The following is an 18,739-nucleotide window of genomic DNA, read 5'->3' as shown; positions in this document are numbered from 1 at the left end:
CTCAACAGGAGCATCACATGGCCGAAGGAAGCATATGGCAGAACAGCATGGGAAACACTAAGGCAGCCCATTACTTCCTTTTGCTAATTTTATTCGATCTGCTTGGTGGAAGAAACTTTCCTAAAACTATGCAATTTGACCAAGTCAGGGCAGGGGGGAAGAACTGCTTTGTCCTTCAACTAAAGATAACACCAGCAACGCAGTCTAAAGAGAATTAAATCCCCTTTTTAGTGTTGTTTGTTTTTTTAAAAACAGGTTTCAGATGGTTATACATGCATGCAAGTTCCTGTTCTAGAACACTGAAAAAAAAGACAAAGTATAGTCGTGCCCCCGTTTGGGTAGATGAGGAGGAAGGTGGAAAAGTTACTCCATAAACTACCAGGGGAGTTCCTGAATCAGAAGCCTTCCTTCTTTACCGGTATCACTGAAGTGTAATAGATTTGCATTTGTTTACAAAGAAACATGTTATCTTGCATGTTTAACAGTAAGTTTGACCGGTTTTCAATGTCTGTAAACACTGCTTGTAATGCACCAGTGCTCCAGGAGCCCATGCAGCTGGGGACTTGTGTGTACACCCCAGTCAAAAAGTTCAAATACAGATACACAAAGTCATGAAACAGAGTTGTTCTCTCATGTCCTGGTAAGATTTTCTTCTTTAAAATGGTAATCAAATAGACATCAGTCCCCCATGATCTGGCTCAAGGCTTAAAGAGTATCTAAAAGCTAATTAGCCCCTTAAAGCATCCCAGCCTTAATAAGCACTGTGGAGCTAAAGCCACTGCACTATCTAACCTCTCAAAGCATCAACAACATGGAGTACTTAAAACAGTCCCAAATGCATCCATATCAAAGTCAAAAAGATTTCCAGAGCAGTGTTTAAAAGTTGATTTTAACCGGCCCTGTTCTTGTACTTTTTCTTTTTTTTTACCTTGTTAAACATTAAACTGAAGTGCACACAAGTTTATAACCCAGGCTTTTGCAAATCTCTGCAAAATGTGGCCATGTCACACACATAATTGCAAGCAGTCCATAATCCTTTTATCTTCTTAAAAACTCTACAATGGACAACACTCAGTTCTATACAGTCTGTTTTTTCTCTGCATTTTATAACGTCATGTCAAGCAGCTTTTAACAACTTTTGCCAGAAAAATGCTGAACCTCAAAAAAAACCCCATCATGTCGAACATGTATTCAGTGTTTTCAACTAGTTCATTTGTACACTTTAACCTCTGATATAAAGTGCTTTCTAAAAAAAAATAAGTTCTTTATTAACCAGAATGAGCTACGTTATGCTAAAAAAATAATCTTAAAGTTAATTTTGGTTAAAAGTGTGTGATTGCTGAGATATCTACAGAACTCCCCTGACTGTAAAAATGCAAGCTTTGTGCAAAAATCTATCCCAGTCAAGGCTTTGGTAAAGAGACTGCAGCAGTCACATAAGCTTCCAGTTTTTCTTAGAAAAGAACTGTGATTTAAAATTCCTGTTTAATGGAACTACAGCCTCCACTCACAACTAAGTAACTCCTGTTATCTGGGGAAGATGTTTCTCTCGCACAGCAAATATAGCATATATCCTGAACACAAGCACGTCCTCAGTCTGTGAGCATGTGAGCCTTTCATCATGGCAAAACAATAAATTTTCATCAATATTATCGGCACTAATTTAGAGAGCCTGAGTAAGAAGGAATATTATCAGCAACTCCTCTTACAAAACCCATGTGCCAAGCTTCCTCCCACCCAATGAAGCTTTCTCCACAGGCATTTTTACTTCGAGAATCCAGCTCTTCCGTGGATTTCTTCAAAACAAAAGCCAAAAATTAGCTGTAGTCCTTCCTAGCTACAGTTCTTGGTGCTGTCCTATTACCTTAAGTACTCCAACATAAACACTGGAAGTCACAGCAACATACTATTTCTGTAAAATGCAACAAACTCCAAGGCTATGACACTCATCACAAATGCAGTGGAAATTATGATCTTACGCTAACAGGATCTAGAGAACAGAGAGCTTTGAAATCCTTATGTCTCCTCTTCCAGAGGTACTTCCCAGCTTAAACTTTACCGTATAAGCAGTATAAACACGTGTAAATCACAGTCTACTTCTACACTGGAAACGCATCAGTAAAAGCAAAAGGCTTTACTGCTGCTGTAAAGAAAGTGGTAATGCTGGTTTAATTCAGTGTGCAATTTTTGGTTTTGCTCCATTTGCAAAACACATATCAACAGCATTCAGAAATGTTAACAAAGAAACAAAAAACCTTCTTCCAGGGTTATCTTCACTTGCAGAGACGACGAGCAGTCGAAAGTTTTCTTGCCTCGTATCTCTGAAAAAGCTTCTGTGTTTCTTACAGAATAACACTCCTGCACTTCACATCAGCACAATCGTGCCTGGTGAACGGCAGCTCTGCAGCACCCAGAGCCATGCCTTCTACTCTTAACCGGGGCCAGAAAGCCTTCAACAATTTGCCTGGTCGAAGCTCAAAGTCCTGTTAAACTACCCTTTCAACAAATTCTGCAGATTCTGATGCTCCTTCTAGCATAAAAGTGAGATCCCACTCAGAGTGTTTAGTCATGAATTGGTGAAAACTCAAGCGAGGGCAGAACGGGAAGCCACACGGTGTTGCTTCAGTGCTAAAAGCCCTTGGATTTCTGTCACAACTCAGAGCTATCAGGAAGAAAAGGGTTGAATACCTAGAGCATGCCTTCAAGTGCATGCAGCAACATATACATAAGAGAACATCTTAATGTCATATTCCAATTACACATAGTAACAAAGATGATTATAGTAGTCAAATTTATTCCATACCATGAGACAAGCCATGAACACCTCAACAGCATGACCACATCATACTTCCCAAATGACATCACTTTAGCTGTTCTGATGAAAGCCTCCAGAACCCCATCCATCACACCTGAAGCAGCAAGAGAACTCCTTAGGAAAAGTCAAAATCCCTGTACGCACCAGTAACTTACAACAGCACTCGGGAAAGGATCAAGCAAGTGGGAAGATGGCTAGCTGGAAACACACAGCTGTCTCGGAATTTTTGGAGGTATTAGGAAAAGTGGGTTACATAACTGAGATGGAACAGTCAAGAAAGAGTATCAGAGCATGTAGAAATCAATGAAGCATGAGACCAAAGAGCAAAGTAACTTTATTTTAAAGGAAATTTCTCTATGTTTCTTATGTTTAATTCTCTTCAAACAGCTTTAACAGATTTATTGTGGTTTACAGAAGTTAAGGTTGGCAAATTATTGAATGCTTATTCTTGCTGCTGCTAACAGCTAAATTTTAAGAAAGATACCTTTGACTAAATAAAAAAAAAATTTAGCAGAAAATGTTAGCTGACAACTTTCTGCCACTGAAAAAAACTAAACCAAACCAGGCTACAGAGAGACACTGAAACAAACCATCACTGAACTACCCAACATCCCCAAAAATGAATTAATATAATGACATCTCTCTGGAAGGATATTAATGATGTTTTACTTATTCTTTATTGTTTATACTATTTATAAACCACCTATACACACATACACTAAAGTCAGTTAAGTTGGTCACACCGCCAGATGGTCAGGCTCAGAGCAAAGACGTCACACCTAAACATGATCTGCAGAAAAAGGATGTGACTGACTTTTAAATATAGATTGCAGGCTACTTTTAAAAAATGTCATGCTAAATTCTAAGGTAAAATAAAGTCGACTTAAATATTTGCTCATAACATTTTCTGAAGTCTTTAAAGTCAATTTGATGTTATTACGTCCTACCCTAGAGCATGCTCTCCTAGCTCTGGCCATCTCACATGTAAAGCCCGCTCAGATCACAGGACAGGGTGAGGAGCTGTCACGGCAAAGCCGTCCTGCAAGGGCGAACTCCCTCAACACAGTACCCCGCGCACTCTGCTGCCTTCCGCGCAGGAATGCATCCTCCAAAGGAATCTTGCTCTATTGTACTTGAGTAGTAACTGGACAAAGAAAACGTCTGCCATGATTTAAAGAAATAATGTGGAAGGGAAAACACAGTCTATTCTGCAAAATACCTTTAACTTCTGATTAAATGAGCTACAGCACTGAGAGAACCAATTGCGGTAGCAGACAAAAAACTACCTCCAAGTAAAGTAAAGGTCCTTAAATCCAACCGACCTCAATGCACTTGATTCCACAAAACTGGGCTCGAGGTACTACGGCATTACAGGCTTTAAAAGCATCAGTCATTCTGCTCAACATGACACCCTGAACAATGTGTTTGCAGGGGCAACTTTCTGTATAAATAGTATAGCAAATAGACTAATGACTGTGGTTTAGGTTTGTCAGGGGTTTCTGAACCGTAATTTAAAACTAAAAAAACCTTCTGTTTAAATCGGCGTACACAGGCCAAGCAAAAAGCACAAGATCAAGGACCAATAACCTAATGCCCTACCTGGGGTTGCAGCCATTCACTGATACTTAAAGACTCTAAGAACAGGCCAGGGTAGAGAATTATTTTCTGTAGCATGCTTCCCTGCCAGGAAAGCTCACCACCTCAGCAAGAGTTCAATATCCCTAGAAAAAAAAAAAACCACCAACTTGATCAGAGGGAATCAACATTCCTGGATCTTTCCAAAAGCTGTTAATTCCCCAGAATGCCCAGCAACTGCTTTACTAAAGCACAATAGATGTATCCATCACCAAGCAAGATAGCAGCCCTTGACAGAACAAAAGCACATTGTTTCTCCCAAGAAAAGAAATTTGTTGCAGGGATGTATTTCTAAAAGCCTACACAACATACCCAAGAAGAGACACATCTTTATGAGGACAAGTAGATCACTCCTAATAAACACCGTGTTAACCCAAATGCATTATTTCCTTTATAGATTTTATTTTAATATCAGCTTTAATGAAAATGAGATTTTCTTAAATTAATGTGTTAGCCTAAGTTCAACAAATGGATAGTGCCAAGTCCTGCCCCAGTCACAAGGACAGGCTGTGGGTGACAACTGGAAAGCAGCTTGGCAAGAAAGGCCCTGGAGGTCCTGGTGGACACAAGCTGATCAGGGTTGAAGGCAACAGCCTGCAGGGGTCCCCGACATCCTCAGCCATTCCGCAATTTCCCATCTGTATCACCACTCACACCACACCGTCACATCCTAGGGATAGACGCAGGGACACAATTCGACCCATCTCTGCATATACCACCAGATAACGTGACAGCACCGGAGCTGCTCATCAACTGCACAACCAACACCATACACCCACACCAGCTCCCATGCCCTGGTCTCCCCCCATGCCCCGTGCTCATGCCTCCCCCTTCCAAGGAGCACATGTTCTCATTCTGCAACAGCTGCAAATTGGAGCCACTGAAAAGAAGAGACCACCTCCTGCTCCTCCTCCCCCAAGGTAGGATCCTGCTCAAACCACCTATATTAAACCGTTCATTGCAAGTATTTTCAGCCACTGGGTTACATGTGCTTGTGGGATGTAGCTCTGGGAAGCGAAGGCTGGGGACAACGCTTATCCTGGGATATTTAGCAGAGCATTAAAACGTAAGGACAGAGTTACTGCAACATAACTGAGCCCCCCTGTACCAAATGGGGGCTGTCTCTCTGTGTGTTCTTTGCCTCAATTCTTCTTAATGTTAGTTTCTTCCTTCTTTTGCTTCTTTTTACTTGCTGAAAGGATTCTTTTTCTTTGCCGAGCTATAGGCTTTAGACACTCATCTCAGTCTTCAGAAACTTGCTTGATGGAGGTAGTTACCTGCTTTAGTTTATTCTCTTTATTTCCTACTTTTCCTTGAAGTAACTTTCATTTTTTTGAAGGATACTAATTATTATTTTTCAAACTCTACCTACTTATACAAGGAATTCTTTATTACTATTGCCTACCTCTGCCTTTAATCTTACTTTATGATTAAACACCTGAGAATAAAGTCTGCATAGAAAAAACCCTCAACTCCCATCCATAAGTTAATGGTCTTTAAGCAACTCTTTCCCCCCTGTATCATCACCCTGGCTCAGCACCTTCAACTTCATTGATACTGAAGATGAGCAGACTACTTCTAAGAGCCATTGTATTGGGTTTGCGTGGCAAGGTTTTCATAGCGTGGGGGCTACAGGGGTGGCTTCTGTGAGAAGCTGCCAGAAGCTGCCCCCCATGCCCGATGGAGCCCACGCCAGCAGCTCCAAGACAGACCCACCACAGGCCAAAGCCAAGCCCATTGCTGATGGTGGTAGTGCCTCTGGAATAGTGTATTAAGCTGGGGCGGGGAAGAGAAAAAAAATCTGCCCCAATAGAATACAGGAGTGACACTGTGAGAAAGCAGCTGCAGCACCCAAGTCAGTGCAGGAGGAGGGCAGGACGTGCTCCAGGCACCACAGCAGAGATTCCCTGGCAGCTCATGGTGAAGACCATGGTGAGGCAGGCTGTCCCCCTCAGCCCACAGAGGTCCATGGTGGAGCAGATCCCCACCTACGGCCCACAGAGGTCCACGGTGGAGCAGATCCCCACCTACGGCCCACAGAGGTCCACGGTGGAGCAGCTCCTCACCTGCGGCCCATGGAGCAGCAGATCCCCACCTGCAGCCCATGGAGCCCATGGTGGAGCAGATCCCCACCTGCAGCCCATGGAGCCCATGGTGGAGCAGATCCCCACCTGCAGCCCATGGAGGATCCCACACCGGGGCAGGGGGTGCCCGAAGGAGCCGTGACCCACAGGCAGCCCACACTGGGCCAGCTCCTGGCAGGGCCGGTGGCCCAGTGGGCAGAGGAGCCCAGGCTGGGGCAGGGCTGGGGACCCCGCAGGGACCCCCTGGGGCCGGCTGGGCCTGCGGGGCTGTGCCCTGCGGGGGACCCACGCTGGGGCAGGGGGGGAAGGGCTGCAGCCCTGGGAAGGACTCATCTTGGAGAAGGCCATGGAGAACTGTCTCCCATGGAGGGACCCCACGCTGGGGCAGGGGCAGCGTGAGGAGGAAGGAGCAGCAGCAACAACCTGTGGGGGACTGACCGCAGCCCCCAGCCCCAGCCCCCTGCGCTGCTCAAGGGGGAGGAGGTGAAGAAATTGGGAATTAAAGCCCAGGAAGAAGGGAGGGGTGGGGGAAGGTGTTTTTCTGATGCAAATGGTAACAAATCAAACTGATTTCCCCAGTCGGGCCTGTTTAGCCCCCGCCGGTAACTGCTGGGCGATCTCCCTGCCCTCACCTCGACCCACCAGCCGCACGTTACATTCCCCCTCCCCTGAGGGCTGAGGAGGGGGTGATCGGACAGCTTCGGTGGGCACCTGGTGTCCAGCCAGGGTCAACCCACCAGAGCTACACAAAAAGGCAGAGATGACACTGTCAGCTGGGTTCTTATCAGCTACATACACATCCGCACATCTGACGCAAAGGTTTAGAGAGTTTGCGAGTGCTTTTGTTTTCTTTTTAAAAGAATGTCAGATCATAAAAGGTTGAACCTACAGGACTTGCTGGGTTCTGACACATCCTTTGGCAGACAGCATTAGTGAGGGATCAGCTTCTCAGACAGTTGTTCTTCAACCCGCAGCGTGAACACACTACCACTGGTTCGAATCAGTGCATTTCAAAATCAGATTTGCAAAAGAAGTTACATAGCAGAAACTTGATGCAAAGGGCAGAGAATAAACAAAACCGAAAATACTTCTCCCAGGTGACACTCATAACACTTTCAGGCTGACTTTTTTTTATTTGAAAAAAAGAATTTTACTGTACTGAATATTAATTTTTCCACTCCAAGTATGTTTGCTTTGACAATCCACATACTGTTTAATCTGTTACTGAACCAAGAAAAACAAAGATCTCCATAGCTACCAACAAGCTGTTATGATAGGATATGATGGCAGTTGTTTGGGCAACACAAAACTTTCATGCACTGGGTTTGTTGCTGTAGCAAATTAAAATGTATTTGGGAACAGTTGTGTTCTTTAGAGATACCAGCTTTCCTCACTCCTGTAAAACCCAGATGCAGTGGTAGCTGCTCTTTTTGGAGATGAAGGATGTCTAAATCCTTCAGTTCCAAGTCCCATGAAAGGGCACCCACATATGGTTCTCTCCCCTACATTTACTGAGCATTATAAAAAAAAATAAAAAAATGGTCAGAAACAACAAAAGTTGTCCTTCTCCATAAGGAGGAACTGCCAGGAGCTGAGTGTGGAGAAGGAATGCATCCTATGGGAAAGGAGTGACCCTCAGCCAGGAGAAGAAACTGAGAACCACCCGAGCAGCCGTGTGTCAGAACAGAGAGAGTAGAGGGTGAAGTAAGGAAAAAGAGGAATAAAGCCAGGCTACAAATAACATCAGGCTCACTAATAGAGCAGCAACAGAAACATGAAGTTCAAAGAAATAGTTTTGGTCATTTGCTTTTAGACAGACCCTCTTTCTTAACCAGCTCTATTCTACTGGTTAAAGGACACACACCATACCACATCAATTCTGGCATAGGATTAGTAAAATAGAAAGATGGCCACAACTGAACTGGAAAAGATCTTGTCGTCAGTTCTGTTGGCCAACACACACTAACTGGAAGTATTCTGGGAACAGCTTTTTTTTTTTTTTTTTTTGGCAACAGTAAAAAAAAAAAGCCAAAAAGCCAGTCTCATCACCAAGTGCAACACCAGCAGTCAGGAAGCGAAGACCTCGGAGGGGTGGGGGAAGCTTTGCTGTGCCCACCACCACAGGCACACGGTTTCTGTTCCAGGTTACAGCCCCGGGACACTGTCAGCAACTCCAGCACCACAAGCAGAGACTTTATACCCAGCCTCTCCCTCCCCTCGACTTTCCTGAGCATGCTTCCTAAGAACTATGTGCTTCTAACCAAAATGGATTTCAAACAGCCCATCCACAGTGCGCCACACTAAACAATCAACTGCATAAATAGCCACACTTGTTTACTGAAGGCAAAACCTACAAGAAACATGCCACAATATTTATTTATACTGGGCAATGACAGCTTTTCCAGTTTTCCAGTACAGGTTTTCCAGTTACTCTCAACACAACTATACTTCTGCAGAAGTCAGGGGCAGAAGTTGCTACCATGTCATAGGAACACATTCTTCACAAGACTTCTGTCCCAGGTTAATCAGTTCACCTTTTATGAAAATGTACAGTGAAATAGCTAGTTTTAAGTATGTACCTGATAGCCTTATAACTGAAAGGGCCTGATTACATAAAATTTAAGATGGGGGAGGGGGGAACAGCCTAACAATTCACATTTTTAGAAAAACAAATATCCAACTCCCCAGCTGACAATGACAACATCTGCCTTGAAAAGTAATATGGAAGCCCCTGAATAGCAGCAGTTCTGCTAAAAAAAAGTCTTGATATCACTTGAAAGTTACAGCTAATTAAAAGAAATACACTGCACCTTACAAATCCATTCTAGAAAATACAACATTGTATCACTCAAACTCAGCATGCTTCTTGCTCTAGAACACAAAATTACCTCTAGACTGGAAAGATGAAGTTTTTAAAAATAAATCATGCAATATTCATTTATAATTAAGTATCTTTTTAGGGAAACAACTTACTTGATTGAGTTTCTGAAGTGGTCCTCAGCAGGATTTTTTACGGTACAACTGTTCAGCAACCATAAGTCTGCTTCAGCAGAATTGTCTAGAAGACAGAAAGATACAAAACTGTGTTAAAAATTACCCAACCTGTCAACTCCTACTTTGTATCATATAAAAAAATTCCGCATTATCAATAAGTTTACTATTTGCAAAATGATTTTCTATTCAACATTTAAAACAATTACATTCTTGGAAGGGATTTTTTGTTTGCTCATAGTTGCTGGTTTGTGTTTTAGAAAAAAAAAAGAACAAAACCACACACCAGCATTTCCATTATTTCACTCCCCCCCACCCCCACCCCCCAAGGAAGAATGAACATGTATCTCATCTACCAGCTGAGATGCAACTAGGTTACACGTCACAGAACACAAAGTTAAGAAAAGTGGTCACTACTCCCAAAAACACCAAGTCCATGGAAAGATCTGGACTACACAAAGGCAAAAGATCACCAAAAATGCACAAAGGTGCTTTTTAAATAAGCGGTCAACAAAAGCAGGTTTCATTAAGAAAAAATCCCTATGTCAGCTCTACTGTGAATTAGTACAACAAAAGAGACAAATCAGACTTTTTCGAACACTAATCTCTACTGAGGAGAAAAGTCAGAATAGCCAATTTGGAAAGAAACACATGTATTTCTGGTTTAGATTATATCTTAGTTATGGTATAATTCAGCAATTTTCAGACAAAAGATATCCATGCAGCCAGTATCTGCCCCCATTCAGATAAGCAATAGTTTTCTTCGAAAACCAAACCCTTCTGTATGTCCACAACCTATTGATATCTAAATGCATTAACAGAACTGAATCCCAGAATTACCTGCGGAAGCACAGCTAACAAACTCTAATCCTGTAAAACATGACCCATTGTACAGAATTACTGGCATAGTTATTTTTGTAGCGGAGTAACAACTTCATTTTTTAAAGAAAAGGATGGTGATAATACACCTCAAATATTCAAGTGCTCTAGCATTCATCGGAATAGCTCTGTATCACTTTGGGTAAGAAAATGTGTGTCGCTTGCCACTATGCAGTATATCCCGAGTATCTAAGCACTGACTGAGGTATTGTTAAATAACATAAGCCAATGAGCAATGAATAGAGCTAAACCATCCTTTTTAGGATGCCTGATTTGAACTGACACCCTGCTAAAGCAGAAGAAAGCTTGCAAAGATGTAAGCATGTTTACATATGCACTCTGCATGAACGTATCCACACAGGTGAAAATATCCTTTTCCCCATACACATACTTATGGCTCTAAAGGCTAAAGTGAAAAATCTGTCCTTCTGTCTCACTGCTGTTCTCTCCAAAGAAACAATCTTTTACAATTAACTATCAGTCATTTAACCTAGGAAGCAGGTAGAAACAAAACAGCACATAAAAGAGCAACCAAAGGACATACATTAAATAAGAGAAAGCATGCAGAAGGTTTCTAATTTCTGTTGATAAGAGATCACACCGTTACCTTGGATCAAACACTGGCCTCTTTATGACAGGGAAAGGCTACAAAGTGTTGATCAAAAATAACGTTCAGACCTTTAGCTGTTTTAAACATAAAGCAAAGGTACCAAGACCTGACCCTGCCTTGACAGGCTAGGAAAGAGGACCGAGTCCAGTTTTACCCCATGCAGAACTCCAAACAAAAACAGAACGAGCCAAAGAACCTCTCCTCCAACCCAGGCTGCATGAAAACAACCTTTTCAGACTAATGAACATCCTATTACTGTTAGATAATTATAGGTGAAAAAATTAATAGGAATTACATGCAGAAAAGCGAAGAAAGGTAGTGTCAAAACCAGAAAAAGGGTGAACTCTTGGCCCAGCCAAATTCACCAAGTATGAAAACAACCAGATTTTTTAAACGGTTTTCCAGTAGCACTACCAAAAACTGTATTTCTTACTCTTTTCAGCACCATAAAACGTTTATGAATTCAGCTCCGCTCCCATAACACACCCACCTAGAATCACAGAGGGACTAAATAACAAGAGACCGGCACTGTAAGCCAGACGGGAGCTGGAAATACATTTAACAGCCAGGAGTGTCAGTAGCATCACACATCGCTGCAGAGCGTAACAATTTTCAAGAGATGTCTTTATTCAGAGGAGCAATGCCTCACTGCAGAGAGCACCAGCTCTGGGCTTGGCTTCAGTCCCTCCTTGCACTGCGGTCTCCATGCGGGAAAGAAAAGAGAACCTCACCGTAACAGTACTTCTCCCCTAAAGCCAAAATAAAGCCCCTTTCTTCAAAACATCACTGGAAAAACTAACACGTTTCTGTTTAGAAAGACCTTACAGACTAACTCAATAGGAATCTTTTCCTACAGCAGTTTGGATTCCAGGCGATTAATATATTCTAGCTCCTTGATCAGGAGTGTGAGGGACAACAACTGCAGCACTTGCACATATTCAACCTGTAGGAAAAAAATCTCCCAAACACATTTAAATGGGTTCCTTCACAGGTTTCACCCCCTGCAGAACAGAGGGTGCAGAATAAAGGCTTCTGCAGAACAGGATCTTCTGAGCAGTTTTGGGAAAAGGAGTCTTATTAATGTATACATCTAAAAATCACTTCAGAAAAATAGAGATGTAGCAGAGGCTTGTCCTCTGCTTACAGCAATCACAGAATCACAGAATCACAGACTGGTTGGGGTGGGAAGGGACCTCTGGAGATCATCCAGTCCAACCCCCTGCTCAAGCAGGGTCACTGGAACAGGTTGCACAGTCACGTCCAGTCGGGTTTGAATATCTCCAGAGAAGGAGCCTCCACAGCCTCTCTGGGCAGCCTGTCCCAGTGCTCTGGCAGTTCTTCCTCATCTTCAGTTAGAACTTCTTGTTTGTGCCCATTGCCCCTTGTCCTGTCACTGGGCACCACTGGAAAGAGCCTGGCCCCGTCCTCCTGGCACTCGCCCTGAAGATATTTGTAGGCACTGACAGGGTCCCCTCTCAGCCTCCTCTTCTCCAGGCTGAACAGCCCCAGCTTCCTCAGCCTTTCCTCCTCATGGAGATGCTCCAGCCCCTCATCATCTCATAACCTCTGCTGGACCCTCCCCAGTAGCTCCCTGTCTCCTGAACTGGGGCGCCCAGCACTGGACCCAGCACTCCAGATGTGCCTTACCAGGGCAGAGCAGAGGGGCAGCATCCCCTCCCTCGACCTGCTGGCCAAGCTCCTCCTCATGCCCCCCAGAGTCCCACTGGCCCCTTGGCCACCAGGTCACGCTGCTGGCCCAGGGGCAACGTGCTGCCCCCAGCCCTCCCAGGCCCTTCCCCGCAGAGCTGCCCCCCACCAGGCCAGCCCAGCCCGTGCTGGTGCGTGGGGCTGTCCCTGCCCAGGGGCAGGACCCGACACTGGCCATGGTTGGACTCCATGGGGCTCCTCTGCCGACCCCCCAGCCTTGCTCCGTATCATCAGCAAACGTGCTGATGGTACAGCCAGTCCCTTCACCCAACAGCATAGCACCACCTGCTATAATAGTATTATTTTATCATATTTAGTTGTTCTATTTCTGTATTTTTTAATCTTTTTTCTGATTAACTCACTCTCTCATAGGTATACATCTACACACAATTTTTGATTATGTGTGCATATAAATAAACACACATTTATGAGTTCTATGTATTTACTAATTTCATACCACAACTCTTCAAAACCCTATCTGAGTTTTCCTAGTTTTTTACTGCACTGTTCATATGTAAAAAAATCGCATGCAGTGGTGTGGATTCACCATGATCTACTCTATTTTCTCAAGCAAATTTCAGTTTAAAAATTTTAGTTAATTTAATTTAAAAAATTTATTAACCAACGGGGCATTTTTGTATCAGATTGCAGGAAAATATGCACATTTACAACACTGCAGGGGGCAACTTGCCAGTGGTAACGTTTTGCTTTCAGAGCTTTTGATGCCGTTACACGGAACACGACGTCTCGACGGACGTGCTGAAGCAAACACAGACCAGAACACCAGATCCGAGTTGGCATGTACAAACAAGATCTGCAGGCTTCATAATTACTGAATATTAAGCAACACCGGGTGTAAGGGTTCTTCATTCGGGGCAGGGGGATTGGAGAGACTAGATATATGTATATATATATATACACGCCTATATTTATCTATGTGTATAGACCTATATTTACTCATATATATGTATCTACATATATTTAAAAAAAAAAAAATCAGTGTTCTGACATGAGTAGTCGCTAGCATTCAATGCATGCCCAAAGAAAGAGTAAAATAGCCCTGACAAGTAAGTTGAGGCTGCTAAATACATGCCTGCACTGGCAGGGGCAGAGAGACCTGAGGTTTCTCTGTTTATACTCCAGGAAGGCTGACGTGAAGTATTTAGGTCTGGATGGAAAACAGCATACAAACGTAGCGCTGTACCTACTGCAGCAGCCCGTGTACCCTTCCTTGGAAGATCTCCACCTGCCACCTTTTCCAACCCCAGCCTCCACCCTGAAGGTCACTGTGAAGCTGGGATTCACTCATTCAGCAGGCTGATGCCCGTCATCCTCAGACACCTCCATTAGACTGTGAGGTTTTGAAGAAACCGCCAAAAATTCAGCGAAGAACAGAAGCTTGTGTTTGGGAACTCTCACAGATCTGACTGAAGAAACTTTTACAGAAGGTTTTCCAGCAAGTCACACATGCTGTGACCGGCAAAGCGGAAGCAAGAGCCATAAGCGCACAGTGAACGTCAATTACAGTAGTGAATATGAGATATAGATGCCCTTTTCTATACCCTGAAAACAAACTTCTCTAAGGGGATCTTCTCTCCAACTTGGTGGGTTTTTTCCCATAAATTCAGCCTATTGATACTTTTTAAATGACTGTATTTTGCTGCTGACCATTTTTTGGTGAGCTGCTTAAACAGCTTCCTGTACGTTAAGACACTTTTAGGGGAAAAAAAAAAAAAAAAGAAAAGTTATGTCAAATCAGCATTGTATTAAACATTCAAAAACACAACTCAAAACCATGGCCTTTTTGCATTGTGACATCTTTTCCATAAAAGAAAGGCTACACTGGAAGTAAACCACAAAGTCTATCATACTCTCTGCAAAACAACATAGAGTACAAAGAAACCTAAAGGTCATGGAAACTTCTGAACACTTAACTTAATTGGGAAGCTCTGGAAAACATGAATTGGCTGCATTATGCAACACTAAGAGGATAAAATGGCAAAAGTCTGAAACATCAGTATACCTACAGAGGAAAACTATTTACAATTCTTTTCTAACTAGCAGTTCTGGGTTTGTTATCATTTTAGAAATCTTAAATAGCAGAACTTCAGACAACTGTAGTAGTTGTCTGAAAATTAAACAATTGACTTGGGTTTACCCTGATGTTTCAACTTAAGTCTTCCTTTTCTTTCAATTCTTTTTCCAAAACTTTGTTTCCCACCCACCCCCCCCAACCACATCTCCTTGAAAACTCAAAAAACACATAGAGCACTGAAGTAGAAGAAACACAGATTGTGGAGTCCCAAAAGAACAGCCCTTTCATTCTGTCCTTCAGCACATCACTCCCTCTGCACCAAAACCGCCACCAATATGCTCAGCCACCACATGCTCGAAAACATGACTCAGAAGTTCCATGGTGTCCTTTTAATTCCTGTGCATCCATCCATGTCACTTCTGTCTGATCATAGAGGGTTCTCTCATGGTCTTTGGTTCCAGCCCTCCTTATCCTGCTCCGAAGCTCCCTGCAAGTCTTCCTTCTCACCCCTTCCCATCCCCCTTTACTCCCAACTCTCGCACAGCAGATACACCTCCCGTTTCTGTCTTCACGTGCTGTATTCTATCCTCCGCTACCAGCTATGGGCCTCCCCATTAACACTTAGTCCTGTGCATTTTCACTTCCAAAACAGCCCTGCCCCCTCCTCTCGACCCCCTGCTTGGCATTTTATGCTCTGGAGCCAGAGCCAGGACCACCCAAGCCATGTACCTGGAGCACATGCTCACAACTGCACTCCATGTCAACCATCTCCGCCCAAGAGACACACAAATGCGAGCACAAGGACATCTCCCAGCCAATTAAAAAGTCATGCAGCATCCTGACTGGAACGAAATCACCAAACTTCTAATTTTCCTTCAATATCCCCGTGTCACAGGAACCACTCAGATGCCCTGGGTTACTGGTATTAGGTGCTGGTTAATGGTTTCTCGAGCCACTGAGCATCGAGGGACCTCAGCAAGTATTGGGAAAGAATCTCCTCCGTAAATATTAGTTCAGAAACACTGTGAGTCACTAGTGCAGAAGGAAGGTACATCTTCCTACAGGGACATCCAGTTTGGCTGTTTCTAGACAACAGACTTCACTTGGCAGAGGAAAAACATACAACAAGGTCAAGAAGAACAGGAGAAGGCATTTTTTTTCCTTTCTAGACCTTTCCTTGGCGCATTTACGTTCCCATTTGCTAGTTCTCAATATTTCATTTCATATGTAGTTAACTTCTCATAGAACAAGTCTTACAGAAAAGATTCCAAACAAATAAGCACTTTCCCTTTGTCTGCTCCCTCCACAACAACTACAAATCAAGACCACAAGTTATCATGAACTTCCAGATGGCATTTCTTTGAAATCTCAGAGCCACATTATCAGCTCCCACAGCCGAAGCCGTACCATATATTTACCGACGATACAAACCACACAAATGCATGCTGAAGTACTAACTTCGCAGACTGTAAATGTCCTTCAGAACAGTCTCTTATCAGCAGTATTTGGATGCAAAACATAAAAGGGTCAACTTGATTGCAACATGCCTTCTGTTTTGTCATTGAATTTCTGAGATACTCCGGTCATAAAAAAATTATTTTATCCACAATTAATGAAATTACAACTTGGTTCACCCTGTGTACCTTGTTATTTCAAGCTCCACCAGGAAAGACAGGCTGCAGGTAATACAGGCTGCAGGTAATACAGGCAGGTCTTCGTTAAAAAAATAATTCTCCCATCATGCCCCTTGCCCTAATTTAAACTGCTAAAATGCAAAGTTGCTATTTTTATTCTTCATTAACATTTCCTTGACTGAGCTAATTATGCAAGTAAGCTTTCCCATTTTCTTCTGCTCTCTCCCGTTTTCAAGAAATTGAGTATTTTTTTTGTAAATTCATTCCCGAGTCATAGACATCTCAACAGCAGCTACTGCTGGACTACAGACAGGGTTTACAAAGCCTTCCGGGGCAGGATGCCGTGTCCACTGTCAAAGAACATTTCTCTTTATTCAGCACCAAAACACAGGTGCACAGGAACTGTCCACTGAAGACAGCAAATGTGTAGGAACCGAGCATGCTTGAACACGCAAGATCCAGCTAGCTCAGCTAAGGGGAAGGGGGGGGGGAGGGGAGAAACAGAAAAAAAACAAAACCCCATTATACACTGTTTACTGGATGTAAAATACTACCTGTTAAATTCTTACCTCTCTCCATCTCAGTATGACAGACAAAATTCATGCACGCTTTCAGGTCTGTCTGTGCTGCTTCTAAAAAAAAACTGTTCTATTCCCAGTCACCTCTGAAAGACCATCCCCAAATAAGAAGTGTACTGCAACACACCTCTCTCCTTTCAGCTGCTTAGATGGTAGCGTGCAGCTACTGGGACAAACTACTGAACTACCAGCTGGTGTCCCATGCCTTCTACCCATGGCCGAGAACCTTGCCTTACCGCTCCCTCCAACCTCCTTCAGCGTATACAGAGTTTGTGGCTGGAGTTAGCCAAGGCCAGCAGAACAGCTTATGGGTTCTGATGCTGTCACTAAAATTAAGGGAAACTTTGAGGTTTCTCAGAAGAAACCTTTTAACTAGAACCTAGAACTTGAAAAAAAAAATACAATAGCTGAACATGTAAACTAAAATTATTTTGTCTATACTAATTATAAATACCTTATTCTGTATTACAGAACATGCACATTAACATAACCCTTCAGCACAGGTGTACTGAACAGGACACAGTGCAGAAAAGACACATGAAAGGACAAGTTTTGCTTCAAAACATCGAATGGTAAATTTACCTTCTGCTGTGTGACCATCAGTAGCACGTCGTCATATTTCCATCAGGATTTTCAAGTGAGCAATCCATTCTCTAAATAGTATCGCTGCTCCAGACACAGCACAGGCTGCAGCCTGGGTACTGGATGATCCTTGGAGTAAGCCACCTTTCTCTCCTGCTTTCTAAACACTTGTGTCAGACTTCCAGGCTACTCCAGCTGTACTACTGCTTGAAGCAGCCCAGGCTCTGCGCTGTAGCACCCAGATGCACAGAGGTGGATGAAGAGGCTTCAGCCTTTCCACCCTTAGCCATGCCTAAACTGCACAAAGTCACAAACAGGAAAATTAAGTATATTTCGAACATTTATCTTGTAACATGTGAAGAGCCCAGTTAGATTGTAGTGTTCATTTCAACTCCTTCTGCAACATCCAGCTGATTTTTCTGCCTCTCTACCCAGCACAGGCAACAGGCATTGACAGCTACCTTGCCATTTTGTTCATCTTCTCTAACTCACTAAAATTTCCATGTGTTAAGGCACCTGAGGATACTTGAGGTTGTAAAAAGATTTAGGTTTAAAAAAGGCCAAGCCTAGAAATGTTTCTTTTTGAAGAGTAGCAGGTAATTACATTTTAAAATTGCATTACCCATGGGGCGTTTCAGGAACTGCCTTTCAGTTCCTTCCCCATCTGAACATTAATTTTCCCAAGCCCACAGCCACCACCACATCTGCAGCCATCGAGCATCTCTTACTTCTTCCAGTCAAGGGACAGATCATTTCCACACTTCATCTGCTTAGTATCTTTGTTGATCAGAACCAAATAGAGAGTGCAGCTAATCCATTTTCAACTCTGGGTATAGCGCTGCGTGGCATTAACATTTGCATTTTATTCTGCATTCAACAGTTCCACTTGTCTTGTCCAACAGCTCCCAGAGACATCCGAAAGGAAAGATATCCCGTTTATGAGCACAAATCCATCACTACGTTCTAAGCAAAGCTTCTTCCAACATGACATGGGCTTACAGGCTACCTTTTTTCATGGCTCTTTGATATCAAATAGTCAAAGATCTCTCTGCCCGTGGTGTTATATGCCAAAAGTGGAAAAGACAGCCTGAATTTCATCTCATTCCTTCAAAATAAAGACTTTGCTACTTTAAGTAGATCTCACAACCATTCCTTGAACAAAACAAGACCTTAAAACAAGACAGGAGAA

General features: G+C 43.1%; 1 protein-coding gene across 1 annotated transcript in view; it reads right to left on the bottom strand.

Annotated features, from left to right (window-relative positions):
* CDKAL1 (CDK5 regulatory subunit associated protein 1 like 1) overlaps positions 1 to 18,739 on the bottom strand; it is a 430,469-nt gene that overhangs the window by 349,307 nt on the left and 62,423 nt on the right. Inside the window, exon 5 of the mRNA XM_037382142.1 lies at positions 9,508 to 9,592. Within this exon, the coding sequence (XP_037238039.1) occupies positions 9,508 to 9,592 (85 nt within the window). The remainder of the gene's footprint in view (positions 1 to 9,507; positions 9,593 to 18,739) is intronic.

The sequence above is a fragment of the Falco rusticolus genome, chromosome 3, assembly GCF_015220075.1.
Source record: "Falco rusticolus isolate bFalRus1 chromosome 3, bFalRus1.pri, whole genome shotgun sequence".
NCBI classification, from domain to species: domain Eukaryota; kingdom Metazoa; phylum Chordata; class Aves; order Falconiformes; family Falconidae; genus Falco; species Falco rusticolus.
The sequence above is the reverse complement of the archived record's forward strand: the minus strand, read 5'-3'. Positions and strand labels throughout refer to the sequence as shown.